Below are 21,365 nucleotides of genomic sequence, written 5' to 3' on the forward strand. Positions count from 1 at the left end.
AGCACAAACCATTTTGCCTCAACCATCCGCACCTACTTTGCTCAATGTGCCCACGTCCTAATCACACGTCTCACCCCCACATGACAAGAAGCATCTATGTCATCATAGGAGGGCGGTGTCCATAACCACCACTGAGCTTAACCATACCCACCTAACTCAACCAGACGCAGGTTAGATGATTATTTAACCAACGATGGTTGGGTTAACCATTATGAGATTAACTATATTCGAGTTAACCATTATGAGACCAGCCAGCTCAGCAAGAGAGAAGGACGAACTCACTAATGGGTGAAAATGTCACACCCTGCCACAGGTTAGACCAAAGTATGCAGCACTGGACACCTCACCGTATCCAGTCAGCCTAATTCCCCAGGATCTAGACTAAGGGAAGCTCATAACACCACAACACAGCTATAAATCAAGGTCTATAATGATATAAACAATCCATCAAAGATAAAGTTATATATACATTTCCAAAGAATATTTACATAAAATCACAACATCTCAAGAGTAACTATATATATCAGAGTGCTCTCTAGTAGAAGTATAAACACAAAAAGAAATGTCAGAACAATCTATCTACTCCTCAGAAGTACTGGCCTCCATAGGTACAGTCGTCACGTCCACAATTGGGTCCATGGTCTGCCTCATCCTCTGAAAAATTGACCAAGTGATCCAAGGTCACTGTCTCATAAGCAAGGTAGGAAGACAGAAAAATGATGGCCTCGTCATCTAGAAAAGAAAATAAGAGGGGTGAGCACGTCATGTTCAGTGAGGGGATGGGGGCAAGCAAGCACAAACAACACAAATGATGAAATGAATGCACCATGCTTTATCTGATGCACATAAATTCATTTAATATTACACTACTCCCTAGTCCATTACTAAGTCTGAGTATTAGTAGTATACGGCTACGCAACGTAGGTGGTATTCCCTACCTTGTACGTTGGGCCTCAAGAATACAAGCTCGTTGTAGGCAGGAGTCAGCCAGTCCCAGAAAGAACCTCAGTCCCCAAGCTAACCCCTAGGTTAGTAATCCCTGGCAGTCAAGTGTATAGTACATCGTACTCTACTGCTATCCATCTCTGGGCATAGTACATCATACCACAAAAGTGTACTATTGATCAGGCAACCATAGGTCAAGATTAGTCAGTACCTATCTCCTACTGGCAAGGGGTTGTAGCACTCGGGTGGTGATAACCCAACCCAAAATTTCTATGTGATGCATAGTCAACATCCATCATTTATATAACACAATACATATTTGGCACCCTTCAGTGTGCCAACTTACCTGTCTTACCTATTCCAATTTCCCATTCTATAAATCAGTATTAGAACAATAACAATAATCATATGCATACAATCATAATGCATGAGTTACAGGTAAAATTACAAAAATAAACAGTCCATAAAATAATTCAAGGCACCCACTCACCTTGGTATTCAAGTCTAGAAAATTCACTTATTTGGTTTGAGTAGGTTTTCACACTGCCACTTAGACTTCCTAATCCATAATATGCTAAAATCATTAAGTACATAGCAAAAATCCCATATTTAGACCTACTTGTTTTCAATATGGCATTCTCACTCCCAACCTTTTCTGCATAATTCACTTCTGCCAACAGGCTGCAGAACTTTACTTGGGTTAGTTGAGCTCTTGTCTCACCTTCCACAATTTGAATGGGTCTCTTAGGGTTTAAATTCTAAAATTAGGTTTCTTACTATCCTATGTTTGAATTTCTGCCCATGATTTGAATTTTTACAGTTAGATACTAGAGAAACTTTAGGATTAAATCTTACTTCAGGGAATTCTATAGAATTGAGCTGCCATCCTCAATTCAGTCTCTTATTTAGGAGTAAATAATTCCAATATTTACTCCTACAATTGATCTGCCTAATTCAGATCTATGGCATAATTCCTACAATGAATTCCCTTGAAATTCCAATAAGAGTTAAGCCCTAAGTTCATTTACAATTAAATTTTCCTCAATAGTGTTTGGCAGATTTTCACCTATCAATTCCCTATGTAATTTCTTAAAATTGTACTAGTACTCAAGGTAAAATTCTTATTTATCTGATGTGGTATCCAGTCAGTTGTCTAAGGAACAACAATTCTCTTTTCACTTCCTCTTCTTCTCTTCTTTGTTTCTCCTTTCTCCTTTCTCCTTTCTCCTTTCTCCTTTCTCCTTTTTCTCTCCTTTTCTGTATAATAGGAACCATTGAATTTTAAAGGTGACTCTCAGCCCTAATTACCATTATATAGGGCAGCTCAAAACAAACCTAAGGGTCAGTTTGGCTGACCCTCCTCTTAACTCTTTAATATTCTCTCTATTTAATCTAATATACTTAATTTAAAATTAAAATTTCCACCCTTTCATCTATGAATATAAAATATACATTTTATACTTCAAATAGACCTAATTCCATGGGGCTAAGGTAGGGATTGCATAGCAAGGGGTGTTGGGTCCACAGTGCCAAAATTCCCAAAAACAGCATTCTTCCTACCCAACCGGCTGACTAGTTTGTACTTGTCGGTTTGGCAATAGATGTGGTTCTTTTTCCTGTTTACCCCACTTTCCTATACCTAGCCTTATAACTAAACCTGACCTCTTTGTCCATACCTCCTGATGAGTTTTCCAGTGATGTTGACAGGCTCAACAGGAGCAGGTGGGGTAACTTCTCCTCTCCTGACATTTCACTCCTGCCAACCAAGCCAGCATTGGCCTTCTCTGTCCTGTACGCTTGCCTGTTCACAGGTAAAATATATAAGTCAAGTTATGGTATCACAGAAAAGTCCACGTCGACCAAGAAGGAGACAGTTCAGCCAATAAGAAGAACCATTGACACCTATATAAGGGAGACTTAGCAAAATGGGAAAGTAAGACCCTCAATGTACGGAACACTCTACATGGTATTTTCTCCTTTGCGCTAAGACCTGACTTAGTCATCGGAGCCTCTTTCCCAGAACTTCCTTGGGCTAGTTTCTCATATGTGTTGTGCAGGACCGTGCAGAGCAAAATTGTGCATCAACAAGCACAATGTCTAAAGTTGATAATATAAAAATTGATACCCAAACACAATATTTCATAAGTGAGAAACCCTAGATAGAGTTTCCCTAAATGTTAGACACCACATGTATAATTTATCCAATAATAGAGTTTCCCTAAATGTTAGCCACCACATGTATAATTTATCCAATAATCTTTTATCTTTTTATGATTAAAGTACATAATAAGAAACTGCTTATTGCACCTATGTTGTACTTGCCGCATTAGATGGCTCATTAAATAATGACTCCTATCATTTTATTTGCAAATTATGGATAGAGTTAATGATTAATTTTTTTTTTTTTTTTTTTATATATATATATATATTGGTTCCTCCCTATAAGTGAAAAAATAGACTTACCATATCTTGGTTTATATTTTCCAAGGTTGATCCCATCAACCATTAATTCTCAAATAAGATACAAAATTGCCTATTTTATTTATTTACTTTTTATAGAAAATTGCCTCTTTCAAAAGAGTAGATTAGCTTTATAGATAATAATCTTTTACTCCAAGACATTTAGTAATGATACCTTTGTTTTTTTAATAGAAAGTAATGATACCTTTGTTATTTGGTTGAAAAAATGATACCTTCATTGTTTTTATTAACAACGAAGTCACACTTAGGCTAAGAACAACCAGTTGTAGACCCAAAGCTAGGAAATGGTTAACCAATTAGGTATGTGATGATGATGATTCTTCTGTTGAATTAACTTAGAAATTATTATTTTTCTTAATATAAATAACATAAGATTGTCTATATCTTTAGAATTGTCACATGATTGCGGATCTATCCTTGTGGCCTTTATCGTTGACCAGCCGTTTAGATGATCTTTCTTTCGTTTTTGTTTTTCGATATTTATTTATTAATCTAAATTTTATTGTCCAATTTATAATATTTTAAACTGTAAAGCATTGCAGGCTTGCAGCCATGTTATTTTAGGTATGAGTGGGGAACATTTAATGATTTTTGAAACTTGATGGCCAAAACGGTTAACCTTACAGGTATGAGGCAATGGATGAGTGGGTTTGAACCGGGTTGGACCATAGAATAATGGCTTAACACCTACCCAAGAATGGAATGTTCTACCGATAGAATTTGGATGGGATAATGATAATCTAGAATCAAAAGTGAGCACTTTTTTCAAGGTTCTGTTTGAAAATCAAGTCATAATTGGTGGAAAAAATCTGATTCCGATTAATGTTGATTCTTAGAATTTTGAAATCAGTCATGAATACATCTTGAACTTGGTTTGTTAAAAATTTTTCTTTCTTCTATTAGGGATATAGTAGAAAATCAATGAAACTTATCTCTTGGAACTAGATCTTAAAAGACTTTTCAATCAAGAACTTCAAACAATAACAAAGATATGTGAAATGAAATTGTTTGTTTTTTTTTTTTTCTTGATTTTAATTTTCTAGGGTTTTGACTGATTTTAGCTGATTTCAAATCACAATCGATAGAAGCCAATCCAGATTCCAAGTTTTACAACTGATATGCATAACACCAGCTTGCCAATAGGTGGTCATCACATGACAAGGATCAAGCATATCTGTTACACTCAGGCCTAGAACCTAACTAATGTTCATGATGACAGATGATGCACCAGAGTTGCTATTGCCAAACGAACTCTGGTTACCAGCATTCTATTGCCTAGAAGGAACGGATGATCTTCGTGTCATTGTTAGCTGTGTCGGCAACAATGGAAGGGATTCAAACCTCCCATGTAACATTCTAATACTAAAGACCTCCTCCTCAATTTCAACATGTTGGGCAAGCCTATATAGAGGCTATGGAACTTCCTCATAAGTCCTCGGAGACACTCAAACTTCCCAAATGAGATTATTTGGATGTGGGACCTCGGCCTGCCTTTATGTCCCAGGATCACTCTAATCATTGGCCACACCCTCATAGTGATGGATTAATGGACCTGTGTCTCAATGGTAAACCCACATCACCAACCATTGGATTAACTTGCTTAACCAAGAAAAAATTACTTAGTGAAATAGGCTTTAGTTAATAAATGAGCCTATTTAAAGTCCAACTACCTCTCATTTTCTCATTTATGCAAGTGAAAGAGAAAGGAGAAGAACGAGAGGAAGGAAGGGGAAGCTGAAGAAGGAGCTCCAAGCATCCCTTGTGAATGTCTCCCTCTCTTATTGCCAAGGTAGGTTCTTTCCCCCTCTCTTGTGCAAGTCGATTCCAAACCACCAAATTGAACCAAGGAACGGCTGAGGATCAAAATCCCTCATCATAGAAAATATGGCTTCATGCCCTAGGAGGAGTAGGATGACCCTAGGAAGGAGGAACCACAATTGGGTAGCCAAAAAAGGGGGAAATCCCAATTCTAGGCCAATCGGTTGATTGAAATCCATCCGCCGGTTGCATCGACTAGTTGATCTTGCAAGGCCTTCGGATTGATTCTTTGGTTGGCATCAACCAATCAAGATCATCCATTGGTTACAGTAGGGTTGGCCTATGCTTTTGGGTTTTTTGGGGGTTCTTTATAGGGGTTTGTTAGGGGATTTTAAAGGATTAAAATATGGCTTTTATACATGATTTGGATAGTTTAACCTAACCTTGAGTGGGGAAGCACATGGACATACTAGAGATTTCTAATTTTCCTAAATTCAAATTTAGGTGAGTGGGTGTTTGATTTAATTTATAGAGTGTTTATATTTTAATTTTATTTTTGCTTGCTCATATATTGTTGTCATACATGTCCGTCCTATTTATGCATGTGTTATATAAATTAGAGTCAGTGTGTGTGAGTAAATGAAAATATGAGAATATGATGAGATGTGGATATGGATGGTGAGGGACATGGTGAGGTCGAATGGGGAATTTTTGTATCGTGTGCCTTGGGTGCATGAGTACTTATTTGATGTGATTGTATTCATGAGCATTGCTAGGAATCACATCATTGGTGCTACAATCCCTTGCCAATAGGAGGTGAGGTATTTGCTAATCCTAGGGGTAGGTCCATTGTTCATTTTGGAATGTCAAGTTTGTTGTACGAAGTGTGAATGTCGTACACAAGTGTTGCACGGTCGGGCCGGTGCAATTAGGGGGATGACTTTAAGGGGCTAATCGATTACCGAAGTATATTCTTGCTTGCAACTAGCTTGTATCATTGAGGGACCGACGGTTACTGGTGAAGATGGATACCACCTACATTGCATAGCACTCAAACTAATATTAGACTTAGTGTGACTGTCTAGGGATGATACTAAAAATGGACTCATGTTGCATTAAAAGACTTTTTGAGTATGTCATGGAATTTTATTATTGTTGTGTGTACTTTCATCCCTCCACCCCTCATTGAGCTTATGAAGCTTATCCCACGTTTTTCTCTTTTAGATTGTGATATAGGTGTGTAGGTATCAGAGCACAGTGAAGTTTTGGTCAGCATAGCTGAGGAGTCATACACACAGGAATACATGGAGCACAACTAGGACTATGGCTGTGAAGGTTGTGCCTTTGGCCATCTACTAGGATGATTTGTGTAAATATGCTATTGTTTATGATACTGCAATAATCGAATGGTGATCACAGAACAATATCTGTAAACTAACTATGATAACATTAGTAGCTCATCATCCTGTAACTACAATATGACTCTATTAACTATATTGGATTAGATTATCTTGTAAGTTGTGTGTTGTTAAAGTATTGCATTTGTGATCTTGGAGGATTAAATGACCACTGAATGTCCAAGTCACACAACCAGGCTTGGTGAAGTGGGGTGTGATAATATCTTGTGATTGGTCCAAAGTCACAATGAAACCGCTGGGAATTAACTGCCCACGTACTAACAGACTCCAATTTCTCCACGAAGTCATTTTTGAATAAAGACAAACCATCCCATTAGCATCTCCTATATGGACTCAAGTCTACATGGACTCACATTTCTCTATCCTCATCCTATAAATAGGGAAACGGTACCCAATGTATATAGGTGGCATCTTTGTACTCTAAACCTACTGCTCTTTCATTACCAAACTCATACTATTATTATTGAAAATTTGGACTTTTAAAAATTAGAGAGTCCTCGTCGAAGTCCATCCCAACCATCTCCTCCTTTATGGAGTTTCTTGGCTCTTTGTGTGCAGGAGAATCCAGCTAACTCAGATTCTTACTGCAATGTTTGTCAAAAAAATTGAAATTGGCAATGAATGCACGGCAGAAAGGGAAAGTGTGCGGACGTGCCAAAAATTGCTAGGATTCAATGAAATGTTATATAATAAAAATTGACTTCTAACTAGGGAAAGTGAGATCTTTCCAGTGCCTCAAAAAGGTCCAATGACTTTAAAAGAAAAGTAAATCATAGTGGAAAAAAAAAGAAGAAAGATGAACATGATCCATTAATTGGCAAAAACAAGGGAAGTCATGAATAGAAGCTAAGACAATCATGACGAAACACAGGTTGTCGTGGTCTTTGCTAAGAAAAATGTAAAGAAACAACTGATATGCTAAGGAAAGATAAAGATAGACTAGCCTACTTGACAGAACTAATCTTCTAAAAAAAAATAAAACACAAATATTAGTCTACTTGAAAAGAAGGAAAAAGATAAATATGCATGGTGTTGGTGTTGTTTGATCTATTAGAGATGTCTTTCCTATTCCATTGTTGTTACTTTTATAGCCTAAAATTTCCACAACGGCAAGAGAGTAGTTGTAACCATTCAAACCAATAAAAACTATACATTTGTAACTTCCCTGATCTCCATCCTAGGCTACTTCCTATGTCAATCAACCTAATCATATTTGGTCAACCTGATTGACCAACTTTTTAATATAAGATCTTCATTTATCGATCAGCCTAATTGGTCAATCTAACTGATCAACTTTTATACACAAGGTCTTCATTTATCAGTCAACCTGATTGATCAACTTGATTCGTTAGTCTAACATATGACCCTCATTTTTATTTTTATTTTTTTGTTAACCAAGGTGTCCGGGCCATCTTATGTCCACCTCGACCCTCATCTATCAATCAAGATGATCGATCAACTTGATATATCAATCTGATCGATTAACTCTATAATACAAGATCCTTATTTATCGGTCAATGGACTAATGTCGAATCGATCAATTTCTTAATATATGCTTATTTTTATTTTCGATCAGAATGCTGAAATTATGGCACAAACAGGAAACAACAACAACATTATTCTAAACACCACAACTCGATCCAATCGATAATCACTAAAACCATATTGTAGGGGTTCTGGTTCAACCATCTGGTCTAAATCTTATAGACCTTCCCGCATGCCGACATAGATTGTTATTAAGCATACCACTGGCTGGCAGGGTGACAAGAGGAAGAATCAAATTCGTGAAACTGGACTTATAACCTTTACGTGGTCATGGGAGGTTGTGGGATGTCTGGCCCCACAAGTGAAAGGTTCTTGATTAAAATAATGAAATTAAATTGGGTATATAAAAGAAAACGCCATGGATGGATGGACCATTATGATAGGCCAAATTAGAGAGACAGCGGAACCAAGTGCCCTCTCGTCCTCGTGTGAACACTGCCACTCCTCGTTGTCACTTTACCACTGTTCTCTCTTCTCTCCTCTCTTCTCTCTCTTAAAGCCCCAGTTTTCCCCGACATTGGAAACTCTTCTTTCTTTAGCCATCCTTGTGATGGGATTCAAGTGAATCTGGTCTGCCTCACGTGTGCTTCTCCTACTTATGAACATCGGATTGGAATCTACTCATGTCTTCTACCCAAATTGGAACCCATTAGCATAACTTCACATTATCAGATGAAAATGTTTCGTGTTAACTGTGGGATCCATGAGCTTTAATAATGGATGATTCTAGTAGTAGACCAACTTGATAAGCTAGAAACCCATACCTTATCAGAAAAACTTTTTTTTTTTTCTTTTTCATTATGTGGGGCATAGATCAACCATCAAGTCTTAAGGAATAAACATTAATAATCTTACATTGAAAGTATGATGTGAACATTTATAAATGTTTAGACACTCTCTATCAAAGTTCTAACAAATAATATGAGAGTATGATAATTAATATTCATCAAGGCCGAGAAATGAAAGTGTGCACATGCATCCAAGATGAGGGGTGAAATGATCTTTTCACAATCCCATGTGATAAGACTTGTTTCTCTTTTTCATATCCACTAGTATTTTCCTAGAATGTCTGCTAAAATGATTAGACCAATGCGATAACCCTTTTTTTTTTTCTCTAAAGAAAATGCGCTAACTACTGACATTGCTTATACTTCACACCTCTCTCTCTCTCTCTCTCGTAATTACTTCATCAACAAACATTGTTAGAACGTGGCAATCCGATTTCACCCTAATCTGATGGCCAAGCAAATCACCCATTTAATCAAAAGTCAAAACCGCTCAGTTTGTTAGATTCTTCGATGGACTGAGGGGCAGGCATTTCAGTAATTTTTCGAAAAAGCAATTGTCATGTACTCGTGTCTTCATCATTCCCCAGAAAATTAATCAATCAAAGATTAAAGATATGTTAACAGAAGAGGGAATGAAAACAAAATAACAATTAGAATAGAAATTTACAAAGTGGGAAAATATCTCTTCTTAGTAACACTATTCCGATAGTAAAATCCATAAAAGAAAAGAAAAGAAAATTTATATACTGAAAATAAAAAAGAACAGAGAAACATGTCTTTGTTTAGATTCTGGAATATCTTCAAAGATGAAAAGATCAACCTCTGCACAAGGGAGGCAGTTCTTGAACAACCTTTGTCGGCTTCGGCTGCCTGAAAACCTTCATCGGGCTCGGAAAATGCCAACGTCTCCCCTTTAATTTGCCATCAGCACCGGCAGATTCAGAGAGAGAAGAAATTCCAACCGATTTCGACCTCATCATATTCACCTTCTCAATCTCCAGATTCTCTTTCTCTTCCTTTATTTCATCTGCTTTCTTCGACTTAGTTGAAGACTTGAACACAGGCCACAATGATGATCTGGTACGACTCACATCAGGAGGTATCAGTTGTACGGCGTCCTTATCGGACGGTCTCCGTCTGATGAAGGTGAAAGTGTTGGATCTGGACCGTCGGAAGGCAGGATCACAGTCGATGAGATTGGAAACGGATCCGACCGTTCGGACTCCGATTCCGGCGCTGGATTTGGGAGCATCAAAGGAGGAGGAAAGAGAAAACGAAGAGGAAGATGAAGAAGAAGAAGAATAGCAGCACGAACACGGTCGAGCGTTAGCGCAGTCGGGGCAGAGATGGAGGAGACGATCTCTGAGGCAAAGAGGGCAGACACCGTTGCTTCTTCGCTTTAAGGGATGCTTTCGACATTTCCATACCTCTTCTTCGGCCATTGCAAAATCGAAATGCTGACTGACTCTGCCCTGCTGCTGCTGCTTCTTCTTCTTCTTTGTTGTCTCTGCGCTTTCGCTCTGATCCACTCTTATATTTGTTCTCGATTGCCAGGGGTTTTGGAATTTTCTTTTAAATAGTCAAACGACGATGGTTAATCATGGATTTAACCATGGTTAAGAGAGTAGAGTTAAGACGCTTGGCGAGTGGCGGAGCAGGAACGACCGAACGATGAGTGTGCCGTTTAATCCCTTGGAAAATGCCATTGTTAGTTCCGTTATTTACTATAATGTCACTGATTCTTCCGTTGCCCATTATCAATAATGCTGTGTTTGTTAGCTTGGGAAGAAAAGAAAAATATACATTTTTTATATTTTTAGGGTGAAGAATTTTTCTTTGCACTTAATATATCTTTATTCAAGAAAATATTCTATTTTTTAAATTCAAATTTTTTTTTTGAGAATTGTGAAGTTTTCTTTTCTTTTCTCAAAAAAAATCTTGCAAAAACCACAAGAAAACATGATAAAATTTGAGAACATGATAAGACAAAAAATAAATGATTATACAATGATTTCCTATGTGTCTATTTCTTTCTTAAAATTTAAAATTTAAAGTTTTTTAAATTTTTTTCTTTTCTTTTCTTTTGTTCTCGTGGTAATCAAACATGCATATTCTTTTTATTTTCTCACCATATCATTTTTTTTCTTCTCTTTTCTTTTCTAGATTATTTTTTCTTTTCCTTTCTTTTCTTCTCTTGGCTACCAAACATAGCCTAAGGCTTTCTTAAAAAACAATAAAAAAACAAATATATTATCACTAAGGCTGTGTTTGGCTGTCAAGAAAGGAAAACATAAAAGAATCAAGAAAAAAACAGAAAAGAAATAGGAAAGAAAATATAGATGATTTGTTTCTTTTTTTTTTTTTTTAATCTTAATAGCGGTTTTTGAGAGCAATATAAGGAGGGTGAGGGGCAAAGCCATGGAACAAACAGAGACGGTTCAATCATCTCTACTACTCATTTTGTTCATCCCACATATCAACTCAAGCTTCAGATCACTAATCGTTCACTTCAAAGGTTGGTTGTGGACAACAATAGTTGAAGTTCATATGGGAGAAAATGAAACTTTTGCCTCTGGTAAAGATTAACCAGTTTCTCCACTTGATTATCATCACCTTCCAATGAGAATGAGATTTTTTCTGGAAGCTTGTTAGCTATTCCTCTTATGCGTTGGATAAGATCAGATTTGAGAACTTGACGGATAAGTGCAAACTTGGTACACTACCGTAGAACAATAGACCCTCACGATCTCTCTCTATACCTCCCTCCCACTAAATTTTCTCGTGGTATCTTATTTTTTCTCCCCTTTTTAGTGAGACTTGTATTCCATCTAACAAGAGAAAAATTCGGCATTCCTAAGGCAATTTTTGAAAATTAGGCATCATAATCTTCCCTCCTATACATGGCGTTTCAAACTAAGAGAAAATTAGAAAAAACAACAAAACCATAGAATTTTTGTACGATTTTTTTTTTCTATCCATGGCATCCAAACACGGAAAATAATCCTCTATTTTCCTCATCCCTGTTTTTCCTTGTTTTGCTACCTGCAGAACGCGACACGTGGACAACTTTGAGACCAAGCACCGGATGTAATAATTCTCACCCAATCTTGATCGTTGGTCTCCTTGTTGTCCACGTGTCTCGTTCTGTAAGTAGCAAAACAAGGAAAAATATGGATGAGAAAAACAGAGGATTTTGATCCTCCAAACACAGTCTAATTATTGACAGATATTTTTCTTGGTAAGAATTAGATGGGAGATTATATAAATGACAAATGAACGGTGGAGATCATAAGATCTTGGCAAGTCACCTGCTAGTTGCTGCCATTGCAGAGAAACCAAAATGTTATGGTTGTTCAACACGTGGCATGCCGATTGTCATGTCAAGAAAAACGGAAGAAGATCGGTTTAAACTTTAAGGGTAATTTACAATGCGACCCCTTGGAGAATGCCAATATTAGAGGGACACCCCCTCTCTTTCACCAAATTAAACTCGGACCCCCTACCGTCAGTCACGGTTAAGGAATATGCCTTATATGCTGATGTCAGCAATAATATTTTATTTAAAATACCAAAATGCCCTTATAAATATGAAATACCTAAATTACCCTTATAATAAGTTACTATTTCTTTCCCATTTCACTGAGGATCGTTCAAACCTGCGACGACGGACGGTGACCCGTACACTTCTCGCTTCCACCGATCGCCCTCTCACCAAGCTCGATCATCCCGGCGTTCTCCTCATCTCTTCCGATGGGTTCCTGCTTCCCAATCTTCAACTCCAGCAGAAACAGAAACCACCAATCGCCCTCTCACCAAGCTCGATCATCCCGTCGTTCTCCTCATCTCTTCCGATGGGTTCCTGCTTCCCAATCTTCAACTCCAGCAGAAATAGAAACCACCGATCGCCCTCTCACCAAGCTCGATCATCCCGTCGTTCTCCTCATCTCTTCCGATGGGTTTCGATTTGGGTATCAATTCAAAATCCCTACCCCCAACATAGGTCATCTGATCGCCAACGGCACATCTCTGTTTTCCCTACCCTTACGTTTTCCAACCATTACTCGATCATCACTGGACTCTACCCTGCCTACCATGGCATCATCAATAATTATTTCTTCGATCCCATCTCTGGGGACTCATTCAACATGGGCATCCACGAAAGCCGATCAACAAATACAATCAATTACCCACAAAAAAAAAAGAGACATTTTTTCTTGAAAAATCATCAGAGACAGTTCGTTCCTTACATCAATGGTTGGTTTTGAAAGAAACTGATCAAAATAAGTGATAGACAGAAAATCTGTTTGGAAACGAAAGCCGAAGAACGCCGATGTACCTACCGCCGACGTTCCTTCCGTTTCTTCTTCTCTTGCAGATTGTCTCTGCTTTTGGGTTACTTTTTTATTCCCCTCTGTAGGTTTGAATCAGACAGCGGTAGGTACGTCGGCGGAGCATAAGAGATCCAACAACTTCACGAGACCTGAGAGTTGAAGAGGTTTGTCGAAGGTTTTTCGACGCCGGAGACAGGTGTTTGCGACGAATGCAGAGGGCATCGGCCACCACCAACTTCGGCACCACCGCCATCGGCAAGCCTACCTACTCTATGGAAGAGAGAAACAAAATAGAAGAAGGGTTAAAACGTGTTTCAATGAGAAGGGTATAATGGTCATTTTATCTCTTGACTCACCAGTGACTGACGGTAGGGGGTCCGAGTCTAATTTGGTGAAAGAGAGGGGGTGTCCCTCTAATATTGGCATTCTCCAGGGGGTGGCATTGTAAATTACCCAAACTTTAAAGCTATATTGCTAGGTTGTGTAGCTTTCTTGGGATATTAATGAAGCATTGAAGCGTGATCGAGAACAAATGTCACTTTTTTAGCATTTATTAATTCCAGATATTGGTGCATTTTGGTACCATAAGATGTGGAAACGGAGGGATATCAGGAAACATCTATTATGTATTTCAGTTACAAGAACTAACTTTTTTTTTTGGTAAAGACCATTACAAGACCTAGCACCGCATATTTATTTCTTTTTCCTTCTCCTCTTATGGAATGAAGACAAGTGTGCTTTCGATCACGTTGGTCTGGGTGTTTTGGCGATAAGATGAGGTGTGGCACTTGCTTCTGAGAAAAGTACTTCCCCTGCATGTAACTTAGGGGTAGTTTTAGTTCACCTCTCCACAACCCCAGCCACCCATCCCCCTGGCCAGAAAAAAAAAAAACACTAACTAAAGGTGTCAAACCAACTGGATCAGTTTCGGTTTGGTTTCTGTATGAGAAATGTGTATAGTTGTTCAAGAAAAGCTAAAACTAGACCACAAACGTAAACCAAGAAAAGGGGGCCAGTCAACCCAACAGAGCTAATTATGGGAAACAGCTGGATATGCATCGATAAGTAGGAACACTACATGACTCATTGGTCGACCATCTGAGCCACCTAAACCAAACTGTGTCAGCTCGTGGAATGGGTAGAAAGCACCAGGGATGCATCAATCAATGCCCATAAACTGCTACCCTCGATGAGTGGCTAATGGTCGATGATTAGGTCACTCGGCTCGGACTATTCGGTCTACAAGTCTGACAGTATGTAGGGAACTCTCGAAGAATCCTATCAGGCTTGGCACGTGGGCCACAAGATACAGATCAGTCATAATCTGCAAGGGATTGTCAAGAGGGTTACGAACCTTTCCCTGAAGGGGTATCTTGATCTGAGACCCCAGGTTATGGAAAGTATGCGAAGTTCCCATGTTTGGAGCAATCTCCATGTTCATTTTCCCCCTACAACAGTTACCATATCCAGATTACTACCTACTTTGGACAATTACCAAATCAGGACTCTCTATAGACAATCGTCAACTCCAATTATAAAAAAAAGGTAATTCTCTTTCCAAGTGACCGATTTTTTTTTCATTCTTACTGGAACTATCTGTTTGTGAAGAATCTGACTTAGGCATCGGAAAAGTCCCCCACCAAATCAACCCAACACTCATTCTCTTGTATCTGTACTCCTGTGCAGGATCTAAAGACGGACTAGATGTAGTTTCCTAACGCAATAGATTGGCCCCGTTTGTGAGAAACATATTCAAGCCATCATTGATCATGATTCTACGTGACAAATGTCCCTCGCACCCTTTCCTTACCCCACAATGGGAGCCGCAAACATGACCTTTCGGTGTCGTCCCACCTTTGATATGTGAAATTGAGGTAGGAGATGTCCAAGATAAATCTCACCTACAACGGGGTGAACCTATGGAAGATTTGGTGCAAATGTCATTGTTCAAGGAGGATCCAGACCGAACCATGCAACTTGGAGCTCGATTGAACGTAGCCAAAGTTCAGGAGATACTTTATTCCCTTAGGGAAAATGCTTTTTAATACTTCATTCCCTTAGGGAAAATGCAGACATGTTCTCATGGTTGGCACATGCTCGACATCCCCAGGGATGTCGCTGAGCATGCTCTTATTGTCAATCAGGGACAAAAATTGATACAACAAAAGAGAAGAAACTTTGCTCCTGAGTGATAGAAGATCATTAACGAAGAAGTGGAGAAACTGAAAGCTTCACGCCTCATCAGGGAAGTGTAGTTCCCCATTTCGCTCACTGATGTTGTGATGGTCCCAAAGTCGAATGAAAAATAAAAGATCTACATCGACTACACCGACCTCATTAAAGCTTGTCCAAAGGATTGTTGTCCATTCCCTAGACTTGATCAGCTCATCGATGCGATGGCAGGCCATGAGATGCTGACCTTCATAGATGCCTTTTTATGGTATAATCAGATCAAGATGAAGAAAGCTAATGAAGAAAAGATGGCATTCCTGACCGAACGAGGCAATTACTGCTATTGAGCCATAACGTTCGGCCTAAAAAATGCTGGGGCTACCTGCCAGAGAATAGTGAATGCCATGTTTTCAAAACAAATCAAGACATGGAGGTGTACATGGATGATATGTTTGTTAAAAGTAAAGAATCCGAGCAGCGTATTAGAGATCTAAAGGAAGCCTTAGAGGTACTATGGAAAAATCAGATGAAGTTAAACCCCACGAAGTGTGCGTTTGGGGTTACCTTAGGTAAGTTCCTAGGGTTCATGACTTCATGGTTTCAAAGAGGGGGATAGAAGCGAATCCATGTAAAATCCAGGCAATACAAGGCATGACACCACTGAGAACCATCCGTGAGGTCCAAAATTAGCTAGTCGAGTCGTAGCCCTTAGCCGGTTCATCTCCTGATCTGGCAATAAGAGCCTTCTAGTTTTCAAGATGCTGAAGAGCTTGCAATCCCTGAAGGATTTCCTTTGCACATCTGAGTGCCAGGAAGCCTTTTGAGGCCTTGAAGACATACTCGCGTCACCACCACTTCTCGTTCGGCTTGAGCCAGCGACTGACTACATATCAACATATCGGTCTCATTGGTAGTCGTTAGCACAACCCTAGTAAAGGAATAGGACAAGCACCAATAGCCCATCTACGATGTCAGCCATATCCATATGGATGCAGAGACGACATAACCCAGACCCAAAAAAAATGGCCTTCACCCTAGTCATTGCCATGCAAAAATTGAGACCATACTTTCAGGCCCACCAGGTTGTCGTGCTCAGAAGCCAATCCCCGAAGAAAATATTGCACAAGCCTAGCATGGCAGAATGAATCATCAATTGGTCAATTGAACTAAGTGAACATGATATTGATTATCAACCCCGCATGACCATCAAGGGTCAAGCATTAGCAGATTAAGTGTTGCTACTCAGTGACAGGTGTGAGGGTGGTAGCCGGTGATCAATGACTTCATGAGTCACCTATTCCATCCTCTCTCCTCTCTCTCTTCTCCTTTCATAGGGGAGGGGTGGTGTCGTGCATGCTTCTCTTGCGGGTCCCACACAGCCATTTCGTCGCTCGGAGATAGGTGGAGGCCTATTTTGTATGAGTGTAAAGTTTATCATTCTAGACGGGGATTTGATGATGGTCCAATACAGGGATCGGGATCATGCAAAAGGGTTTGGAGTCATCACCTAGGATTATGGGCCTAGGACCTGGGGGTGGGCCCATTTCTAAAGAAAAGGGCCTGAAAGTTGGTATGGTCCAGAGATTTGGGGTAAGTGTCAGGTTACAGAATTGGAAAAGTGTTAGGCACCCAATCTGCTCGGTTCAACCGGTCTTCCTACTAGATGCTTAAGAATGAATATTTTCCACAATTATTCCTATTCCACATGCATGGCTAAGTTATCACACATATTTATGTTAACTGAATTTAAATGACTATGTACACTAAAACAAGGTCTATATAAATTCTATATGATGACAATTCGGTTGAGAAACTATACATAAACTTAACCCCTGTTTTGGGTCAAGAGGGGTGGCCCGTGATTAGTATCGTCTCGGACTGTCTTTCGGATTCTCCTGGCTCAGGTGAAGATGGTCTTGACCTTAAACTTTCTTTCTTGAGAGATTTGATTGTGATGATATTCGGGCCGGCTAGGAACGGTTACTTTCGGATTTGGATTCGGACAGAGCTTCAGATAGGGAAAGCTATTTCTAGATTTGGATTTGGATAGAGTTTTGACTAGGGAAGGCTATTTCTGGATTTGATTCAGACAGAGCTTCAGTTAGGGAAGGCTATTTTTGGGTTTCAAATGAGGTGGCACTTTGATAGAGCTTCCACTGAGGATAGGCTATGGGAGGGCTAGGCTGAGGTGGCACTCCGGTAGAGCTTCCGCTAGGGATAGGCTAGGGGATGGCTAGGCTGAGGTGGCACTCTAGCAAAGCTTCCCTTGGGAATGGTTATTTCTAAAACAAATGGATTGACCTAAAAATGGTTGAAGATCCTCAAAGCCTCGAAGAACACTTTGAAGATCCGAGCAGAACTCTGGATCTTAACAAAGATCTCTTCGTAGACCTGAAGAACCTCAAAGGGGGGGATTTCTACTTTTGGTAAAGATCAAGAACACTATGAAATATGTTATTTTTGGAAAAAAATGGATTGAACTACAAACTTGGATTGAAGATCTTCAAGATCCCGAAGAATACTTTGAAGATCCGAACAAAAGTTTAGATCTTGACGAAGGTTGGTCTGAAGACCCGAAGAAACTCAAAGGGGGAGGGGAGGAAGAGATAGGGCAGAGCTTCACTTCCTAAGTGGGGTTGTATTTTTTGGTGTGTTTAAATCCAAAGGAGGGGGTATTTATAGTATTTTCGGGCCCAAGGGGAGAAGAGAGAATTATTTTAACCATTGGACAAAAAGGGGTTTTGGTAACCAATGGACAAAAGGGGGTTTTTGGACTACAGTGGGTGACAAGGGTTTTTTTAACCAATAGATAAAAGGGGGTTTTTGGACTAACGAGAGGAGAGAAATTTTAGCCAATGTGAGTAAAAAGTGGATTTTTGGACAAATAGGAGGTTACAACATAGGGTATGCCAGTAGAGTAGTGCATAAGGAAAAATGGGTGAAGAAAAATTTTTAGCCAATGTGGGTAAAAAGTGGATTTTTGGACTAATAGGAGGTTACGGCGTAGGGTATGCCAGTAGAGTAGTGCATAAGCAAAAATGGGTGAAGAAAAAATTTCTTCAACCACTGAGCTAGTGGAACGTAAATCCCGGCCATTGACGATGGCACACAAAGTTGGGTTGAAATGCACCGGGCATGACCAACACGGATGCACAGGAGGGCAGGCATGGTGCAATGATGGGCACGCAATGTGCATAGGCTAGGTAGGCACAGTGCACGGGCTGGGCATGCATAGGGCAAGAATGGCCAGGCATAATGCACAGGCTGGCCTACAGCCATGCATGGGCTAGGCAACAATAGGCATGGACTGTAGCAGGTAAGGGTGCTGGTAGTAGCCAACATATGTGGGGGCACGCACAGGGTGTGCGAGCAGCATGTGTGCAGGCTGGCCTGCGGGCAGAGCATGCATGAATTATGAAATTTTTTGGTGATGAATGCGGGAGATTCGACGATCCGATTTTAAAGTGCCATATATTGAGCACTATCCATCTGTACGGTCACATTGACCGGATTCCTTCGTGTATAAGAAGTTAAATTTGGACCCTCTTCTCTCTCGTGCAGGGGTTTCTAGGGTTTTCAAGTAGGGGATGAAGTTACGGTATTTGGGTAGGTAAAGAATTTTTTCAGGTTTCTAATAGGCTTGCTAGTGTGCACGGCATACGTACACAAACATGAAATTTTTTGATGACGATTGCGGGAGATCCGACAATCTGATTTTAATGTGCCATATATCATCAAAATTGTATTTTTGAGCACTATAAATCTATACGGTCATCTTGACTAGATTCCTTCATATATAAAAAGTCAAATTTAGACCCTCTTGTCTCCCACATGGGGGTTTCCAGGGTTTTCAGATAGGTGGAAAATGTTTTTGGGTTTTCTGGGTCAATCATCATCTCTATTGATCGAAAGTCGTAAGTCATGTCCAAGATCCGTATTTCATCATAGCCAGAGGAGGGTAAAAAAATTGGGTATCTACAGAATACCCCTCTTTGGTCGAGGCCTATGCCAACAGCCAAAGGGCGAAGAAAAGAACAACCACATTTTGTCACCCGGAGCATGTACTGCCGTCATTTTGCTCATTAAGAATGGAGTTGAAAAATACAGCAGCTAATATCTCTTAACTACCTTAGAGTTTTAGGACTTACCTGGGCTGCTGATTGTAAGAAAGGAATTCACTGCTCTTCCAATCCTATAAAAGATGTTAGTACTTTGATCTTTGATTTTTCCTTAGCTGGGCTTTACATGTGCCAATTCAGGGAATTTGGTCTCCAGGTGGGTTCTTTTGAACTGGTCTGGGCTATCTAGTCTTTCAGGTGGGTTCTTTCGAACTGGGCTAGGATCTAGTCTTCCAGGCAGGTTCTTTCGGGCTAGGCTATCTGGCCTTCTAGGTGGGTTTTCGAGCCGGACTGGGCTATCTGGTGCTGTCAATTATAGGAAAGAATTTTTCTACTTTTTCAACCTTGTAAAAGACATTAATAATTGATTCTTGATTTTTTTTTATCTTTGATTCTTCTTTGGATTTTTAATCTTTTGGACTTTAGACTTGGAATCTTGAATTTTGATCTTTGAAATAGAATCTTGAATTTGGCCTTTGAACTTTGAGCCTTTACACACACCCTCCCTCACATGAAAGAGATGAAGGAGAGGAGAGAGGATGGAATCGACATGCATAAGTCCATTTCTGACCGCTACCCTTACAATGGCGACTCCACTGGATATAAATGTTAAGCTTTCGACACCAGATGCTACCTTTAAATGCAAGAATATTTTCCACCACCACATTTATTTGAAAACATGTTTGGCTAACCCCATGTTTGTAATTGTATCTGCTAATCACATCATGCATCGTGCTCGAAGTGAAATCATTTGGTGAGGGACTCCCTGTCATGCCCGCACCTTTGGGGAGGTCAGTGCATGTCATGGAGAGTACTCTGAGAGCAAATGATAGCCGCTTCCTATATAAGGGTGTGAGGTCTTTTTAGATGGCGAGGATGTTCATAATTGTGCCAGCACCCTTGGGGAGGTCCATGCACTTTATGACATTCTGAGATCGAATAATGATATTCACACATTACACTTTTGCACATAATCACTCAGGGTTCCACCACCTCGTGGTCAGTTGCTTAACCTCGTGTGTAGTCATGAGTAATGGGCAAGGAAGTCACCCCCTTGATCTCGTACCCATGGGTATATCAAAAGGATCACGTACCTTGCATATATAGATCCTGTCAAGGAAGCCTTGTTCGTCCTACTGCATCCACTGCATACTCACATTATGTAGGAAATAGGTAGAGAACGCTAGGAATGCCACAAGCTAATTTGTAGAATTTGTTTGCGGTCTTGAAAAAGAATTTTCCTATGATATATTCCAGTCATAAAGGAATGCTCTCCTGGGTTTCAGATAAAAGGTGTCCTTCCTCCTTAGAAATGAAATATGGATGATTTGACATATGCAATCTGGACTAACCTCTATCAAAGTCCCGTAAAATGCCGAATTATCCAAAAGACCCGAGGAAACTAAGAGGAAGGTCACCTAGTGGGATAACAGAAAGGAAATCATGACTTTATTGGCAAAGAATGTATTAATAGGGATGTTCTGGTCAAGCCATTTGTATGAATCTCCTGCTTATGGCATTGAGTGGACTAGGGGCATCGACCCCTATCCACTCCCTACCATTAAGCAAACTAACTTTGAATGGATATTTGGTTGTTAATCTTGTGAATGTATGAACAAGGGGTTGGGAATTCAAGAATCCTAAAATAAACCACTTTTGGTTCAGGCACAATTCCACACCTCAAGTATTCTCCATGGTCCATTTGGACACGTCAGGGTAATTGATTGACTCATCTAAGTCTAATGTTACCCTCGTCGTCTCTCCGAGATATTCTACCACTAAGTGATTACAGCCCAGTTCACGTGAATC

At 39.7% G+C, this 21,365-nt stretch overlaps 1 protein-coding gene across 1 annotated transcript; it reads right to left on the reverse strand.

Annotated features, from left to right (window-relative positions):
* Positions 1 to 9,565: 9,565 nt before the first annotated feature.
* On the reverse strand, positions 9,566 to 10,465 carry LOC122063493. Its single transcript, XM_042627192.1, has one exon. The coding sequence runs from the start codon at positions 10,375 to 10,377 to the stop codon at positions 9,751 to 9,753; it is 627 nt and encodes a 208-aa protein (XP_042483126.1). The 5' UTR covers positions 10,378 to 10,465; the 3' UTR covers positions 9,566 to 9,750.
* Between the last annotated feature and the right edge of the window lie 10,900 nt (positions 10,466 to 21,365).

This window comes from Macadamia integrifolia, unplaced genomic scaffold (assembly GCF_013358625.1).
Source record: "Macadamia integrifolia cultivar HAES 741 unplaced genomic scaffold, SCU_Mint_v3 scaffold134, whole genome shotgun sequence".
Classification (NCBI taxonomy): Eukaryota; Viridiplantae; Streptophyta; class Magnoliopsida; order Proteales; family Proteaceae; genus Macadamia; species Macadamia integrifolia.